At 36.2% G+C, this 20089-nt stretch overlaps 1 protein-coding gene across 1 annotated transcript in view; it reads left to right on the top strand.

The window, feature by feature from the left end:
- The window catches only part of LOC102803327 (RNA cytosine-C(5)-methyltransferase NSUN2-like), a 54498-nt gene extending 43509 nt beyond the window's left edge, over window positions 1-10989 (top strand). Inside the window, exon 20 of the mRNA XM_085499984.1 lies at window positions 10040-10989. Coding sequence (XP_085356110.1) covers window positions 10040-10505 — 466 coding nt within the window. The 3' untranslated portion in view covers window positions 10506-10989. The remainder of the gene's footprint in view (window positions 1-10039) is intronic.
- Window positions 10990-20089: the final 9100 nt, after the last annotated feature.

The following is a 20089-nucleotide window of genomic DNA, read 5'->3' as shown; positions in this document are numbered from 1 at the left end:
GTTTAAATTCTTCCTCCACACTCAGTTTACCCACGGTTACTATTAACCGTCGTTTATATTTCGGAAATTGCAAATCGCCAGTTTTTAGGGAAAAAAATCATCGTTTTTTCGTTGCAATCAGTGCTAAAAAAATCATCGTCAATAATCGGAAAATTTCATCATTACGACACATCATTTTGATTGGTTAATGAAAGACATGACCTGTTATGTCAAAGGAAGTTGTTCCAGGTCAAATCGTGCTGAAAAACCTCATGGTGGAAAATTGTTTTGCGTCGAGAGTTTGCGTACGATCGAAAACATACCAAAACGAAGATAATGATAAACGCCTTCGTCCACAGTTTCCTCACAGACCCACCCATTATTTCACCGTAAATTCAGACGGTATATAAATCGTATTGTAATAAAATGTGTGTGTTTTTTATGAACATGTTTGTTTCTTCATTGTAAGTATCGTTCAAATCAATGACGCATTTTTTTTCAAAAATAAGTATTATTTTCCCGAGCCCGGCGTGGTGAACGAATATTTTTTTTGGATAATTTTTCGTTGTTTGCAAGATGGTTACAGTGTTTAACCCCAAAACAAAATCATTTTTTCTGAGTTGGTCCTCGAGTACAAGCTCATCCCTTACATTTCCTTTACGTGTTCATGCCTCCGGGCTTATGATCAGGGAAGTACGGTATACTGTGACGATTCAGATCAGTCCAGTGTGAGTGATGAGAGTATATCGTCGACGATGCCCCTTGTTCGGATGAAAGTTTTATTTCAAATTACACGGAAGTCTGTGAACAATCTTCTTGGTGTTCCTGTGACACTTGTCCCATGTTTTGCCAGTGCAGCCCCGTGAATACATGGACGAAAATGTTTCCACCACCACCCTACGAACTCAAGATAGCATACTCCAGCATCCAGACTTTGAATAATTTGCACGCCGCACAGTGCAGTACTGGAAACAGCATTTATTAGACAGACAAAAAACAAAACAAAATGCCTGTCTCGATCAATCGCACATCCATAATGTTTGTATGTTGATACGCTTGTAAATAACATTAACGTAAAAGTCGAAACAACCTAGACTAGAAGTCAATTCACCAGTCCAGCCAGCTATGGCTCCCTAAGTTGCTTATATTTAATCAGATACTATTTCGTCATCATGCTTTGTTACCTTACCTGTTTATTCCTCATGAGGGCGTTTTTTTATGGCAAGATGGCGCAAACGGAAGTCCTTCGCAGGTTTATGGTTTCTCATATTTAAATCATCATAACTCTGAAGATAATCATTTTTTTTTTAAAAAAATTTCAAATTTATTATCAATATACATAACTTGATAAATACAAACACCAAAATAGGCTCTATTTAGTTCCCCTTTAACTTGTAGATACTTGATATATCACATATCAGCTTGTATAGATATGGAAGCTATCTGCCCTTAACTTGTAAATATATCACATATATAGATATGGAAGCTACCTGCCCTCAACTTGTAGATACTTGATATATCACATATCAGCTTGTATAGATATGGAAGCTACCTGCCCTTAACTTGTAGATATATTACATATATAGATATGGAAGCTACCTGCCCTTAACTTGTAGATACTTGATATATCACATATCAGCTTATATAGATATGAAGCTACCTGCCCTTAACTTGTAGATACTTGATATATCACATATCAGCTTGTATAGATATGGAAGCTACTTGCCCTTAACTTGTAGATACTTGATATATCACATATCAGCTTGTATGGATATGGAAGCTATCTGCCCTTAACTTGTAGATACTTGATATATCACATATCAGCTTGTATAGATATGGAAGCTATCTGCCCTTAACTTGTAAATATATCACATATATAGATATGGAAGCTACCTGCCCTCAACTTGTAGATACTTGATATATCACATATTAGCTTATATAGATATGGAAGCTACCTGCCCTTAACTTGTAGATACTTGACATATCACATATCAGCTTGTATAAATATGGAAGCTACCTGCCCTTAAAGCGAACCTAAATGCGGCCTTAATTTATAGTTGTGTATATTCTAAACTGTATTCGAAATAATATTGCAGTGGTTTAATTTTGTTTTAATTATAACTGTAGCTTGGATAGGCATTTGAAGTGCTTGCCATGGAGGCCATTCATGGAGGGGAATAATTAACGAACGAACATATTTAACATCCGGGTACTTTTCAAAGCTATGATGTTTTAGTATCTGATCGCATTCGTATACGCCATTGTACATAGCCGTTCATGCTGCCAAGCATTGTGTACTATTAGTATAAACTCAACTTTTATATGCACAATGTGCTTTTTAAAACTTGGGTTAGAGCCTTATGCGTTTGAACCACAGTATTCTGAGAGTGAAAGCCCAATTGCGTTAAAGTACCGTACTTCCCCGATCGTAAGCCCCTCCCGAGTATGAAGCCCATCCCTATGTTTTTACTTGGTATTTATCGAGTTGAGGGCATTCACGATTATAAGCCCAGAGTGTTTTTACTGGGCGTCGACGATATTCTTTAAAATATGCGTGTAAAAGGTGTGTTTCATTTCATAATAATCGTGATTGGCATGTTAGTTTGGTTCATGCTTTTAGTTTTAATTATGAGAAAACTCGCATTAATTTCAAGTTCAGAGTGCATGGCGAACATACACAACGTGATTCGCATCATTTCTATTCTGTCATTTACTCAGGATGAACATCGATGTTGCAATTCTGGAGTAATCCATATTTTTTTGAGTAGTAGCCTTCGAAAAGCCAAAAATGTGATCGTCAAGGCGTGTACCTGGATATTGGGCATGGTTTACTTTGAGACTATCATGAAAGGCCTAGGGTTTGAACGATGAGACATGTTGGCGACCGAGAAAGGTGTTTAAATTCTTCCTCCACACTCAGTTTACCCACGGTTACTATTAACCGTCGTTTATATTTCGGAAATTGCAAATCGCCAGTTTTTAGGGAAAAAAATCATCGTTTTTTCGTTGCAATCAGTGCTAAAAAAATCATCGTCAATAATCGGAAAATTTCATCATTACGACACATCATTTTGATTGGTTAATGAAAGACATGACCTGTTATGTCAAAGGAAGTTGTTCCAGGTCAAATCGTGCTGAAAAACCTCATGGTGGAAAATTGTTTTGCGTCGAGAGTTTGCGTACGATCGAAAACATACCAAAACGAAGATAATGATAAACGCCTTCGTCCACAGTTTCCTCACAGACCCACCCATTATTTCACCGTAAATTCAGACGGTATATAAATCGTATTGTAATAAAATGTGTGTGTTTTTTATGAACATGTTTGTTTCTTCATTGTAAGTATCGTTCAAATCAATGACGCATTTTTTTTCAAAAATAAGTATTATTTTCCCGAGCCCGGCGTGGTGAACGAATATTTTTTTTGGATAATTTTTCGTTGTTTGCAAGATGGTTACAGTGTTTAACCCCAAAACAAAATCATTTTTTCTGAGTTGGTCCTCGAGTACAAGCTCATCCCTTACATTTCCTTTACGTGTTCATGCCTCCGGGCTTATGATCAGGGAAGTACGGTATACTGTGACGATTCAGATCAGTCCAGTGTGAGTGATGAGTGTATATCGTCGACGATGCCCCTTGTTCGGATGAAAGTTTTATTTCAAATTACACGGAAGTCTGTGAACAATCTTCTTGGTGTTCCTGTGACACTTGTCCCATGTTTTGCCAGTGCAGCCCCGTGAATACATGGACGAAAATGTTTCCACCACCACCCTACGAACTCAAGATAGCATACTCCAGCATCCAGACTTTGAATAATTTGCACGCCGCACAGTGCAGTACTGGAAACAGCATTTATTAGACAGACAAAAAACAAAACAAAATGCCTGTCTCGATCAATCGCACATCCATAATGTTTGTATGTTGATACGCTTGTAAATAACATTAACGTAAAAGTCGAAACAACCTAGACTAGAAGTCAATTCACCAGTCCAGCCAGCTATGGCTCCCTAAGTTGCTTATATTTAATCAGATACTATTTCGTCATCATGCTTTGTTACCTTACCTGTTTATTCCTCATGAGGGCGTTTTTTTATGGCAAGATGGCGCAAACGGAAGTCCTTCGCAGGTTTATGGTTTCTCATATTTAAATCATCATAACTCTGAAGATAATCATTTTTTTTTTAAAAAAATTTCAAATTTATTATCAATATACATAACTTGATAAATACAAACACCAAAATAGGCTCTATTTAGTTCCCCTTTAACTTGTAGATACTTGATATATCACATATCAGCTTGTATAGATATGGAAGCTATCTGCCCTTAACTTGTAAATATATCACATATATAGATATGGAAGCTACCTGCCCTCAACTTGTAGATACTTGATATATCACATATCAGCTTGTATAGATATGGAAGCTACCTGCCCTTAACTTGTAGATATATTACATATATAGATATGGAAGCTACCTGCCCTTAACTTGTAGATACTTGATATATCACATATCAGCTTGTATAGATATGGAAGCTAACTGCCCTTAACTTGTAGATATATTACATATATAGATATGGAAGCTACCTGCCCTTAACTTGTAGATACTTGATATATCACATATCAGCTTGTATAGATATGGAAGCTACTTGCCCTTAACTTGTAGATACTTGATATATCACATATCAGCTTGTATGGATATGGAAGCTACCTGTCCTTAACTTGTAGATACTTGATATATCACATATCAGCTTGTATAGATATGGAAATTAACTGCCCTTAACTTGTAGATATATTACATATATAGATATGGAAGCTACCTGCCCTTAACTTGTAGATACTTGATATATCACATATCAGCTTATATAGATATGAAGCTACCTGCCCTTAACTTGTAGATACTTGATATATCACATATCAGCTTGTATAGATATGGAAGCTACTTGCCCTTAACTTGTAGATACTTGATAAATCACATATCAGCTTGTATGGATATGGAAGCTACCTGTCCTTAACTTGTAGATACTTGATATATCACATATCAGCTTGTATAGATATGGAAGCTAACTGCCCTTAACTTGTAGATATATTACATATATAGATATGGAAGCTACCTGCCCTTAACTTGTAGATACTTGATATATCACATATCAGCTTGTATAGATATGGAAGCTACCTGTCCTTAACTTGTAGATATTTGATATATCACATATCAGCTTGTATAGATATGGAAGCTACCTGTCCTTAACTTGTAGATATTTGATATATCACATATCAGCTTGTATAGATATGGAAGCTACCTGCCCTTAACTTGTAGATATAATACATATATAGATATGGAAGCTACCTGCCCTTAACTTGTAGATACTTGATATATCACATATCAGCTTGTATAGATATGGAAGCTACCTGCCCTTAACTTGTAGATATATTACATATATAGATATGGAAGCTACCTGCCCTTAACTTGTAGATACTTGATATATCACATATCAGCTTGTATAGATATGGAAGCTACCTGCCCTTAACTTGTAGATATATTACATATATAGATATGGAAGCTACCTGCCCTTAACTTGTAGATACTTGATATATCACATATCAGCTTGTATAGATATAAAGCTACATGTCCTTAACTTGTAGATACTTGATATATCGCATATCAGCTTGTATAGATATGGAAGCTACATGTCCTTAACTTGTTGATACTTGATATATCGCATATCAGCTTATATAGATATGAAGCTACCTGCCCTTAACTTGTAGATACTTGATATATCACATATCAGCTTATATAGATATGAAAGCTACATGTCCTTAACTTGTAGATACTTGATATATCACATATCAGCTTATATAGATATGAAGCTACCTGCCCTTAACTTGTAGATACTTGATATATCACATATCAGCTTATATAGATATGAAAGCTACCTGCCCTTAACTTGTAGATACTTGATATATCACATATCAGCTAGTATAGATATGGAAGCTACTTGCCCTTAACTTGTAGATACTTGATATATCACATATCAGCTTGTATAGATATGGAAGCTATCTGCCCTTAACTTGTAGATACTTGATATATCACATATCAGCTTGTATAGATATGGAAGCTATCTGCCCTTAACTTGTAAATATATCACATATATAGATATGGAAGCTACCTGCCCTCAACTTGTAGATACTTGATATATCACATATTAGCTTATATAGATATGGAAGCTACCTGCCCTTAACTTGTAGATACTTGACATATCACATATCAGCTTGTATAAATATGGAAGCTACCTGCCCTTAAAGCGAACCTAAATGCGGCCTTAATTTATAGTTGTGTATATTCTAAACTGTATTCGAAATAATATTGCAGTGGTTTAATTTTGTTTTAATTATAACTGTAGCTTGGATAGGCATTTGAAGTGCTTGCCATGGAGGCCATTCATGGAGGGGAATAATTAACGAACGAACATATTTAACATCCGGGTACTTTTCAAAGCTATGACGTTTTAGTATCTGATCGCATTCGTATACGCCATTGTACATAGCCGTTCATGCTGCCAAGCATTGTGTACTATTAGTATAAACTCAACTTTTATATGCACAATGTGCTTTTTAAAACTTGGGTTAGAGCCTTATGCGTTTGAACCACAGTATTCTGAGAGTGAAAGCCCAATTGCGTTAAAGTACCGTACTTCCCCGATCGTAAGCCCCTCCCGAGTATGAAGCCCATCCCTATGTTTTTACTTGGTATTTATCGAGTTGAGGGCATTCACGATTATAAGCCCAGAGTGTTTTTACTGGGCGTCGACGATATTCTTTAAAATATGCGTGTAAAAGGTGTGTTTCATTTCATAATAATCGTGATTGGCATGTTAGTTTGGTTCATGCTTTTAGTTTTAATTATGAGAAAACTCGCATTAATTTCAAGTTCAGAGTGCATGGCGAACATACACAACGTGATTCGCATCATTTCTATTCTGTCATTTACTCAGGATGAACATCGATGTTGCAATTCTGGAGTAATCCATATTTTTTTGAGTAGTAGCCTTCGAAAAGCCAAAAATGTGATCGTCAAGGCGTGTACCTGGATATTGGGCATGGTTTACTTTGAGACTATCATGAAAGGCCTAGGGTTTGAACGATGAGACATGTTGGCGACCGAGAAAGGTGTTTAAATTCTTCCTCCACACTCAGTTTACCCACGGTTACTATTAACCGTCGTTTATATTTCGGAAATTGCGAATCGCCAGTTTTTAGGGAAAAAAATCATCGTTTTTTCGTTGCAATCAGTGCTAAAAAAATCATCGTCAATAATCGGAAAATTTCATCATTACGACACATCATTTTGATTGGTTAATGAAAGACATGACCTGTTATGTCAAAGGAAGTTGTTCCAGGTCAAATCGTGCTGAAAAACCTCATGGTGGAAAATTGTTTTGCGTCGAGAGTTTGCGTACGATCGAAAACATACCAAAACGAAGATAATGATAAACGCCTTCGTCCACAGTTTCCTCACAGACCCACCCATTATTTCACCGTAAATTCAGACGGTATATAAATCGTATTGTAATAAAATGTGTGTGTTTTTTATGAACATGTTTGTTTCTTCATTGTAAGTATCGTTCAAATCAATGACGCATTTTTTTTCAAAAATAAGTATTATTTTCCCGAGCCCGGCGTGGTGAACGAATATTTTTTTTGGATAATTTTTCGTTGTTTGCAAGATGGTTACAGTGTTTAACCCCAAAACAAAATCATTTTTTCTGAGTTGGTCCTCGAGTACAAGCTCATCCCTTACATTTCCTTTACGTGTTCATGCCTCCGGGCTTATGATCAGGGAAGTACGGTATACTGTGACGATTCAGATCAGTCCAGTGTGAGTGATGAGAGTATATCGTCGACGATGCCCCTTGTTCGGATGAAAGTTTTATTTCAAATTACACGGAAGTCTGTGAACAATCTTCTTGGTGTTCCTGTGACACTTGTCCCATGTTTTGCCAGTGCAGCCCCGTGAATACATGGACGAAAATGTTTCCATCACCACCCTACGAACTCAAGATAGCATACTCCAGCATCCAGACTTTGAATAATTTGCACGCCGCACAGTGCAGTACTGGAAACAGCATTTATTAGACAGACAAAAAACAAAACAAAATGCCTGTCTCGATCAATCGCACATCCATAATGTTTGTATGTTGATACGCTTGTAAATAACATTAACGTAAAAGTCGAAACAACCTAGACTAGAAGTCAATTCACCAGTCCAGCCAGCTATGGCTCCCTAAGTTGCTTATATTTAATCAGATACTATTTCGTCATCATGCTTTGTTACCTTACCTGTTTATTCCTCATGAGGGCGTTTTTTTATGGCAAGATGGCGCAAACGGAAGTCCTTCGCAGGTTTATGGTTTCTCATATTTAAATCATCATAACTCTGAAGATAATCATTTTTTTTTAAAAAAAATACAAACACCAAAATAGGCTCTATTTAGTTCCCCTTTAACTTGTAGATACTTGATATATCACATATCAGCTTGTATAGATATGGAAGCTATCTGCCCTTAACTTGTAAATATATCACATATATAGATATGGAAGCTACCTGCCCTCAACTTGTAGATACTTGATATATCACATATCAGCTTGTATAGATATGGAAGCTACCTGCCCTTAACTTGTAGATATATTACATATATAGATATGGAAGCTACCTGCCCTTAACTTGTAGATACTTGATATATCACATATCAGCTTGTATAGATATGGAAGCTATCTGCCCTTAACTTGTAAATATATCACATATATAGATATGGAAGCTACCTGCCCTTAACTTGTAGATACTTGATATATCACATATCAGCTTATATAGATATGGAAGCTATCTGCCCTTAACTTGTAAATATATCACATATATAGATATGGAAGCTACTTGCCCTTAACTTGTAGATACTTGATATATCACATATCAGCTTATATAAATATGGAAGCTACCTGCCCTTAACTTGTAGATACTTGATATATCACATATCAGCTTATATATATATATGGAAGCTACCTGCCCTTAACTTGTAGATATATCACATATCAGCTTGTATAGATATGGAAGCTACCTGCCCTTAACTTGTAGATACTTGATATATCACATATCAGCTTGTATAGATATGGAAGCTACCTGCCCTTAACTTGTATCACATATCAGCTTATATAAATATGGAAGCTACCTCCCCTTAACTTGTAGATACTTGATATATCACATATCAGCTTGTATATATATATGGAAACTGCCTGCCCTTAACTTGTAGATACTTGATATATCGCATATCAGCTTGTATAGATATGGAAGCTACCTGCCCTTAACTTGTAGATACTTGATATATTGCATATCACTGAGCATAGGTATCAACGTTAAATGCCCTTAGGGACGTCGTCAAAAGATCGATGTCGGATAAGAAACTTAATTCCTTTTATTAAATTAGTTTTTTTCCAAACCCCCCTACCCCCCACTGAAACTTAATTGATAAATATTGGTCATGGCGTCAGACTATATTCACCATTAAATACAAATTGCTAATCGCATAGCAGTTGGTTGTCGGGTGGGTGTAAAAATATTTTTCAAATGCACCTCATTTGACGCACAGATTTACACTCGAACCAAACCATTTTTCTGTTTTTTTCCCTTTTCGGTTATTTCTGTCCATGATTGGATAGAAAAAAAACGAACTACAAATACTCCAAGATTGTTTTGACTTCATTAAAAAATATAATCGTTTTTGTAGGATGGAAACTTTTTGAGGTCAACCCCCCCCCCCACCCCCAAACTAAAAGAAATAAGTTTTTTTTCCCAACATTGATCTTTTGACGTCGTCCCTTATTATTGACAAAGTATTAGAAAATCTGTCTCTGTCATGTAGCAATCAAATGTAGTTTCACATCATAGACAAAGGACATTGTTAAAATACTTTTGTTTGACCTTCAGTGTTTACAGTATTCAATGCCCTTGGCCAAAACAAAATCATTTAGTTAATAATAAATGTTTGAATTGCTCTGTTATATTCACTTTTACAGCCTCCCTGATGAGAGTCCCATTGTTGTTGTTGGATGGAGAGGAAAGCAGTCTGTACGTTGCTTTGTATCCAAGGGTGATAGACACCACATACTCCGAATGTGTGGTGTAAATATCACATCAAAGAAACAACCTCAAATGAAAAGGGAACCTGCTAAAATGCCAGCAGATAAGAGTGATAAAAGTGATGCTGATGAACTGATGGAGGAAGATGTCAAAAGTAATGATGAAAAAGAAGATGATATTGGTAATGAGGACAGTGGTGTAAAAGATGAAGAGATTATCATTGAGAAAGACGATGAAAGTGAGGAGAAGATTGTAGAAAAAAAAGATGAAAGTGTAGCCTCTGAGGGTCATAGTAGTGAAATAGTGGAGTCCATTGATGATACGAAGGAGGACAATGATGAAATGAAAATAGATGAAACTCCTAAATCTGTTAGTGATGGAAATGGAAAAAAAGAAGTCTAAAGAAGTTAGCAACAAATAATCACTTTATAAGCTTTCTAAAACTTGTATGTCAGACTTTGGTACATTATGAGGTTATTAAAAGTGCATAATATGCAGTATTCTTTTGATATACATTTTTCAAACATTTGCGTTTTGTGACAGGATTATATTGGCATCACATACTGGTAGCACTCCTGCAACTAAAGTAAAACACATTCACACTTTTGAACACTTCCATACAGTGTTTTATGGATGGGTAAATTCTATTCTGATGTATAATAATGACGAATTAATTACTGAAAGTTTGATTTCCATGCTTTTGTAATTTTATTTTCTCCCAAAGTTGTATCTTTGTAAATGATATCAATCTAAAGAAGCATTTACCTTGGTATGTATATAGGTGCTTGGGCAATATCAACAATCCTGCTTAGATTTTTGTTCAATACTTTCCAATTTTAATTATAATTCAATAAATTTTTGCTTTTTCTCTTATATTAAAATCAAATTTATTTCCTTTGTTGCATATTCAGGTATTCTCAACTGTGCAATGCTGGTATTCTCAACTGTGCAATGCTGGTATTCTCAACTGTGCAATGCTGGTATTCTCAACTGTGCAATGCTGGTATTCTCAACTGTGTAATGCTGGTATTCTCAACTGTGCAATGCTGGTATTCTCAACTGTGCAATGTTGGTATTCTCAACTGTGCAATGCTGGTATTCTCAACTGTGCAATGCTGGTATTCTCAACTGTGCAATGCTGGTATTCTCAACTGTGCAATGTTGGTATTCTCAACTGTGCAATGCTGGTATTCTCAACTGTGCAATGCTGGTATTCTCAACTGTGCAATGCTGGTATTCTCAACTGTGCAATGCTGGTATTCTCAACTGTGCAATGCTGGTATTCTCAACTGTGCAATGCTGGTATTCTCAACTGTGCAATGCTGGTATTCTCAACTGTGCAATGCTGGTATTCTCAACTGTGCAATGCTGGTATTCTCAACTGTGCAATGCTGGTATTCTCAACTGTGCAATGCTGGTATTCTCAACTGTGCAATGCTGGTATTCTCAACTGTGCAATGCTGGTATTCTCAACTGTGCAATGCTGGTATTCTCAACTGTGCAATGCTGGTATTCTCAACTGTGCAATGTTGGTATTCTCAACTGTGCAATGTTGGTATTCTCAACTGTGCAATGCTGGTATTCTCAACTGTGCAATGCTGGTATTCTCAACTGTGCAATGCTGGTATTCTCAACTGTGCAATGCTGGTATTCTCAACTGTGCAATGCTGGTATTCTCAACTGTGCAATGCTGGTATTCTCAACTGTGCAATGCTGGTATTCTCAACTGTGCAATGCTGGTATTCTCAACTGTGCAATGCTGGTATTCTCAACTGTGCAATGCTGGTATTCTCAACTGTGTAATGCTGGTATTCTCAACTGTGCAATGCTGGTATTCTCAACTGTGCAATGCTGGTATTCTCAACTGTGCAATGCTGGTATTCTCAACTGTGCAATGCTGGTATTCTCAACTGTGCAATGCTGGTATTCTCAACTGTGCAATGCTGGTATTCTCAACTGTGCAATGCTGGTATTCTCAACTGTGCAATGCTGGTATTCTCAACTGTGTAATGCTGGTATTCTCAACTGTGTAATGCTGGTATTCTCAACTGTGCAATGCTGGTATTCTCAACTGTGCAATGCTGGTATTCTCAACTGTGCAATGCTGGTATTCTCAACTGTGTAATGCTGGTATTCTCAACTGTGTAATGCTGGTATTCTCAACTGTGCAATGCTGGTATTCTCAACTGTGCAATGCTGGTATTCTCAACTGTGCAATGCTGGTATTCTCAACTGTGCAATGCTGGTATTCTCAACTGTGCAATGCTGGTATTCTCAACTGTGCAATGCTGGCATTCTCAACTGTGCAATGCTGGTATTCTCAACTGTGCAATGCTGGTATTCTCAACTGTGCAATGCTGGTATTCTCAACTGTGCAATGCTGGTATTCTCAACTGTGCAATGCTGGTATTCTCAACTGTGCAATGCTGGTATTCTCAACTGTGCAATGCTGGTATTCTCAACTGTGCAATGCTGGTATTCTCAACTGTGCAATGCTGGTATTCTCAACTGTGCAATGCTGGTATTCTCAACTGTGCAATGCTGGTATTCTCAACTGTGCAATGCTGGTATTCTCAACTGTGCAATGCTGGTATTCTCAACTGTGCAATGCTGGTATTCTCAACTGTGCAATGCTGGTATTCTCAACTGTGCAATGCTGGTATTCTCAACTGTGCAATGCTGGTATTCTCAACTGTGCAATGCTGGTATTCTCAACTGTGCAATGTTGGTATTCTCAACTGTGCAATGCTGGTATTCTCAACCGTACAATGCTGGTATTCTCAACTGTGCAATGCTGGTATTCTCAACTGTGCAATGCTGGTATTCTCAACTGTGCAATGCTGGTATTCTCAACTGTGCAATGCTGGTATTCTCAACTGTGCAATGCTGGTATTCTCAACTGTGCAATGCTGGTATTCTCAACTGTGCAATGCTGGTATTCTCAACTGTGCAATGCTGGTATTCTCAACTGTGCAATGCTGGTATTCTCAACTGTGCAATGCTGGTATTCTCAACTGTGCAATGCTGGTATTCTCAACTGTGTAATGCTGGTATTCTCAACTGTGCAATGCTGTAAATCACATTGTTCATTTCCAAAAGCACAGTTTTATTTCTGACTGATTTTCTTGTTTAAACCTTTGAGCATCAAGTGCTTTTCCCACTCAAATTTGGATAAATTGACTGTAATTTTCACTGATTTCAATCTTAATTTTCGGACCAAACAGACACAATTTGACATTGCTTATAGTTTTTGATCAATATATTTTTAATTTTCACAATATTTGGAAAAGAGTGGACTATAAATGGAACTATTTCATGGATGTGACAGAAGATAACTTTGGTACTTCAAGGGGTTAATAAGCTAGATTTGTATTTAATTTTAAATATTTCATTCACCATCTAATTTATTCTTTCAATGCCCCTCAGCTCATTGGATGTAACATTCATCCCTTTGTACATTATGTGTAATGTTACCAAGATTGGACCTACTGGACCAACCATGTTAATCAGTATTTACTTTTGGAGGCTCTCAATCAAAATGCTTTCCAGGAACAGCCATCATCAGCACAACATGTACCAAAGAAATTGAACGATGGGTCCTCTCTTTTCTAAAATATGGCAGATGTACCTACGGAGATTTGTAACTGTGGACCCCTCACTGGATCCATTGACCACATTATCTATCTAGACCTCACTTTGGTTACAAAGCTGTAAAATATACACAGTGTTGTATATCAAGTATCTACAAGTTAAAGGCAGGCAGCTTCCATATCTATACAAGCTGATATGTGATACATCAAGTATCTACAAGTTAAGGGCAAGTAGCTTCCATATCTATACAAGCTGATATGTGATATATCAAGTATCTACAAGTTAAGGGCAAGTAGCTTCCATATCTATACAAGCTGATATGTGATATATCAAGTATCTACAAGTTAAGGGCAGGTAGCTTCCATATTTATACAAGCTGATATGTGATATATCAAGTATCTACAAGTTAAAGGCAGGTAGCTTCCATATCTATACAAGCTGATATGTGATACATCAAGTATCTACAAGTTAAAGGCAGGTAGCTTCCATATCTATACAAGCTGATATGTGATACATCAAGTATCTACAAGTTAAGGGCAAGTAGCTTCCATATCTATACAAGCTGATATGTGATATATCAAGTATCTACAAGTTAAGGGCAAGTAGCTTTCATATCTATACAAGCTGATATGTGATATATCAAGTATCTACAAGTTAAGGCCAGGTAGCTTCCATATTTATACAAGCTGATATGCGATACATCAAGTATCTACAAGTTAAGGGCAGGTAGCTTCCATATCTATATATGCTGATATGCGATATATCAAATATCTACAAGTTAAGGGCAGGTAGCTTCCATATCTATACAAGCTGATATGTGATATATCAAGTATCTACAAGTTAAGGGCAGGTAGCTTCCATATTTATACAAGCTGATATGCGATACATCAAGTATCTACAAGTTAAGGGCAGGTAGCTTCCATATCTATATAAGCTGATATGCGATATATCAAATATCTACAAGTTAAGGGCAGGTAGCTTCCATATCTATATATGTAATATATCTACAAGTTAAGGGCTGGTAGCTTCCATATCTATACAAGCTGATATGCGATATATCAAATATCTACAAGTTAAGGGCAGGTAGCTTCCATATCTATACAAGCTGATATGTGATATATCAAGTATCTACAAGTTAAGGGCAGGTAGCTTCCATATTTATACAAGCTGATATGCGATACATCAAGTATCTACAAGTTAAGGGCAGGTAGCTTCCATATCTATATAAGCTGATATGCGATATATCAAATATCTACAAGTTAAGGGCAGGTAGCTTCCATATCTATATATGTAATATATCTACAAGTTAAGGGCTGGTAGCTTCCATATCTATACAAGCTGATATGTGATATATCAAATATCTACAAGTTAAGGGCAGGTAGTTTCCATGTCTATACAAGCTGATATGTGATATATCAAGTATCTACAAGTTAAGGGCAGGTAGCTTCTACATCTATACAAGCTGATATGCGATACATTAAGTATCTACAAGTTAAGGGCAGGTAGCTTCCATATCTATATAAGCTGATATGCGATACATCAAGTATCTACAAGTTAAGGACATGTAGCTTTCATATCTATATAAGCTGATATGTGATATATCAAGTATCTACAAGTTAAGGACATGTAGCTTCCATATCCATACAAGCTGATATGTGATATATCAAGTATCTACAAGTTAAGGACAGGTAGCTTCCATATCAATACAAGCTGATATGTGATATATCAAGTATCTGCAAGTTAAGGACATGTAGCTTCCATATCCATACAAGCTGATATGTGATACATCAAGTATCTACAAGTTCAGGGCAGGTAGCTTCCATGTCTAATGACAGGCCTTAATGTGGTTACAAATTCTGAATCAACTGCATGTCAACAATATTTAAACTGATTCCAGAAAAATCATTGATTTTCAGCAAAAGCCCAGACATTAATAATTACCCAATTTTCTATCTATATCTTAAAAATCAATAGTTACATTTCAATAAGACTTGGTACCAATACCGTATTGACTAATTTTTTAATAGCCAATTTCTGATATCTCAAAAAATTGAAGACGTGGTAGAGGTGCTCTTGTATAAATTAGAGTTAAGATGTAAAAGCAAATTTAATTTCTGTAAATAATATAAACTTCAACAATGTGGATCACATTACCTCCAATTTATACCCATGGAGTCAAAATACTTTAAAATTTCTGCCATCATCATGGAATCAACAAAGTTGATGTCTACCTATATCTGTCTATGCATCAGACTTGTACAGGCAAATCAGATGGAGGTTATTATAGGATGGCTACCTGTGAGCTTCTGAATAATTTGTCTTTGTACATATTCAAAAACTATGCAATGAAGCATTTTTAAAAAGGTTAAGGTTGTTGGCTACTATTAAAAAACATACCCAGAAACCCTTGAAATCCAGAAGAGTTGGGTTACTGTAATGTTCAAAATTCTGAAATAAAAATTTATCAGAAATATGTTTTTAAAGAGTTAACAATTGGTTCCAATTCATATCTCCAAAGAATGATTTGTAGTGTTATGGGGGCTATATATGATTACACGGGTCACCTATGGACAGGTGTATGCATACACCATTAGGGCTATATATGATTACACGGGTCACCTATGGACAGGTGTATGCATACACCATTAGGGCTATATATGATTACACGGGTCACCTATGGACAGGTGTATGCACGGGTCACCTATGGACAGGTGTATGCACGGGTCACCTATGGACAGGTGTATGCACGGGTCACCTATGGACAGGTGTATGCATACACCATTAGGGCTATATATGATTACACGGGTCACCTATGGACAGGTGTATGCATACACCATTAGGGCTATATATGATTACACGGGTCACCTATGGACAGGTGTATGCATACACCATTAGGGCTATATATGATTACACGGGTCACCTATGGACAGGTGTATGCATACACCATTAGGGATATATATGATTACACGGGTCACCTATGGACAGGTGTATGCATACACCATTAGGGATATATATGATTACACGGGTCACCTATGGACAGGTGTATGCATACACCATTAGGGCTATATATGATTACACGGGTCACCTATGGACAGGTGTATGCATACACCATTAGGGATATTCTGCATAGCTAAGAGTCATGAGCTGAAGAGTACTGGAAATCATCAAGCACATCTCAACTCATTAAAGACATCCACAACTCATCAAACATTTAATAGATTTTTCTTCATAACCAGTATCCATTTGAATCCTGTCTGTTCGGGTGATAAGATCTACAAATCTACCCTTTCCTGTTCTGACTTCTTTAAGGCCTTCCTATCTTTATATTATACAGTGAATTTCACGCTTCATTCAAATCCAAAGAATGTGCTTTTGTTGGTTGCAATTCTTTGTTGTTTACATCATTTGAAATTTATAAATTATTTACAATTTTATCTATATGGTGTTTCAGTGTAATTCAATATTGGCCAAGTTTTGTCAAACTTTGACTAATTTAAATAGCTCATGTATATTCATGATGTCAAAAATATCCAGTAAATTCAATGGACGCTATTGATCAATCTAATTATATTGTGTGTTATACATAGCCGATCATTATTGTTTCTTAATGTAATAAGTGTTTTAATAAAATTAATTTTTTTAGTAATAATACAGCTGCCAAATTTTAAACTTTAAATAATCTAAATGCGACTAAGACTGAGATAACTTTCTAATTTGTTGAAATGTGAATATACCAGGTATCGTCAAACTTGATGAAAATTCCTGGTAAATACTTCTGATATATTGCTATCGCAAATCATGACGATTAGTTGGCAAGCATCTGTCAAGTTAATTTTCACCATGTCTGCTGTGAACACATCTTCTATAATATATGTAATCACTGATCATCAGAAAAAAACTATGTGAACATTCCCACGGAAATCAGAGTCAACAACTTATCCGAGTTTTTGATTACTAGTAATCATCGAATTATAATGCAATTTGCGTTGATCACTAAACGGCTGGTATTTGTTACTGCAATATAAGCGTAGCATGAACGTATAGCGAATAACAAATGAACAGCACAACGCTGGTAGCTTCAGTAGCATTGATAGCACGCCCTCAAGGGTGGCTTCATATTATAGGTACGTAATCCATTACACTACAATTTCAAATTAATCAGAGAATTAAGAATGATCATAAAAACGATAATCACGTTACTGGTAATGATTGTGTTCTGCAATACAAAATTTATAATAGTGAAAAAAGTAGAGTTGTTATTATAAGAGCACCAAATGTTCAGATAAAAGCACCTTTGTTGTAGAAAACGTTTATATTTTATCATTGACGTCAATGAGCGAATTCTCTAATCGTTATTTGATCTCAAGTTTGCGTAGTCGATAACAGAATTGTTCTGTTATCGAATGAAATGGCATCATATTCGTTTTCAATGAATACATTTTTGTGGGAAATTAAATTGTTTTGCCAAATCAAAGTTGTTTTGTTATAATGTTAATTATTTGTTGGTTCTGTGCATCTGTTAGTATTATCGTGATATAGATCACCATCTTGATTCACTGTTGTGAGCCTAGAACTTTAAAAGTTGAACTTCATACTGGTTGAAAGTTTAGGCCAAGGTAGCATATGTACCTGCACCAAACATTGTCTACATATTAGTATATACGTCTATTGTTTTTCCTTTGTCCGACTGATGACAAATAATTTACTCATGAAAAAACAAATCAGGCTGTTTTTCGGATACACTTTTACAGATATTTTTTTTAATATCATGCGTTTCGTTCTGTTATTTGGGGATTTGGATGTAATTTAATATTTTATTCAAACTTTGTATAAATATCTCGCACTCATGCACGTCAGTTTGTTTTGTGATTTGATTTAATATTGTAGACTGGATGCCATGTTGGATTCATTTTTTATGTTCTTAACCATTTCTCTCGTGCCTATTTTGTTCAAAGTACGTACAGAGACAAGTCATATTATTGGTGCACTTCATTTATTTTCGCGATTTTGTTGAAAGTTGATGCATCCGATCCATTTCTCATTTTCTGGAAATTGTGTAATATTTGAATGCACTGCGTTCCTAAATGTGGACTTGGCAAGTTGTATACCGATATACCGATTACCGAAGTTTTATTTTCGAGTGATACAATACAATGAAACATATTACCTTTTATTTGCAAGTAAGGCAATGTGTTTAGTTGTCAAAGACGGGCATTGTTCCTGTAATACTCGACATACATTATTCCACAGTCCCTCTATGATAGAGGGACTGTGATTATTCCTACAAATCTCTTCGCATTTGTTCAACAATATAACGCAATAATCCGTTGTATATACCTGTACATCCAATAAATTTGAATGCACTGTGGTTTCCATGCATGTACATCTCATTTGCACGGATTCTTCCAGGGGACTTCTTTAAGAAGTCACTTGGGCCACTGATTGAACCTTGCATTTTGTAAAACGTTTACTGACATTATTTCCCGAGTCTACATAGTATGTTTATTTCAACAGATTGTGATATTTCAAAAAAACTGTAACACGTGTAAACGTAAACACACTGTCGGGACTTTTAATCTTATACGCGTGCCTTGGTTTCCTATATTTTAAAATCGATTCTTTTAGTATGTACTAGCATTGACAAAGCTCCGAAATTTTAACACTATCTAGCCAAGACTTTCTGGGTAAGAAAGGGCACTCCGAGTGCCCATGGACCTGCATCTATACCTTAAATGTTGAAAAAATGCGACAGGAAACATTGATTATGAAAAGGTCGTCAACTGATGGCGTAATCGAGCGCATCGAGTTACGGTCTCGCCTCTGTCTGAACGCTGATTAATCTTTTTGCCAGCTAAAGGTACCATGGTAAACAAGAAGTTAGTAATTTGAGATAATAATAAATGACAATATAATTTCACGTAACGTGGTGGATATAAACGTACAATTGATCACAAACAATTGACATGACGTGTATTTTTCCGCACGCGCAGAAAGCCCGTCTGAACGTGGCAACCGGTCTTGGCGTTTGTATCATGTAGAAAGAATAAAGGTGAAAGAATACAATAAACTATTGTCTTAGCAACCACAGGGAATATGGTCCACTATAATCACGTCCTGTCCCGTCCTGTTTGTGATCCATTGTACGTTTATGACCTACGGAAACGTTACCGTGACGTGGAATTATATTGTTGCCTATTGTTATCTCAAATTGCACTTCTCGTTAACGAGGGTCATTGTTTTTGAAGAGGGTGGCATGTCACAAGTTTCAGGTCTTGTCTTGTGATCACAGAATACGTTTAACTGTTTAGGATGCATTTCTCTTGAAAATGTTACCAAGCGTTACCTAACAACTTAGTGCATTAATGTTTTATTACTTTGGCGGTGATTGTGATTTG

The sequence above is a fragment of the Saccoglossus kowalevskii genome, chromosome 6, assembly GCF_978046115.1.
Source record: "Saccoglossus kowalevskii chromosome 6, keSacKowa6.1, whole genome shotgun sequence".
In the NCBI taxonomy this organism is placed as follows: Eukaryota; Metazoa; Hemichordata; class Enteropneusta; family Harrimaniidae; genus Saccoglossus; species Saccoglossus kowalevskii.
Note: the sequence above shows the minus strand (reverse complement) of the source record. Positions and strands in the feature narration are given on the sequence as shown.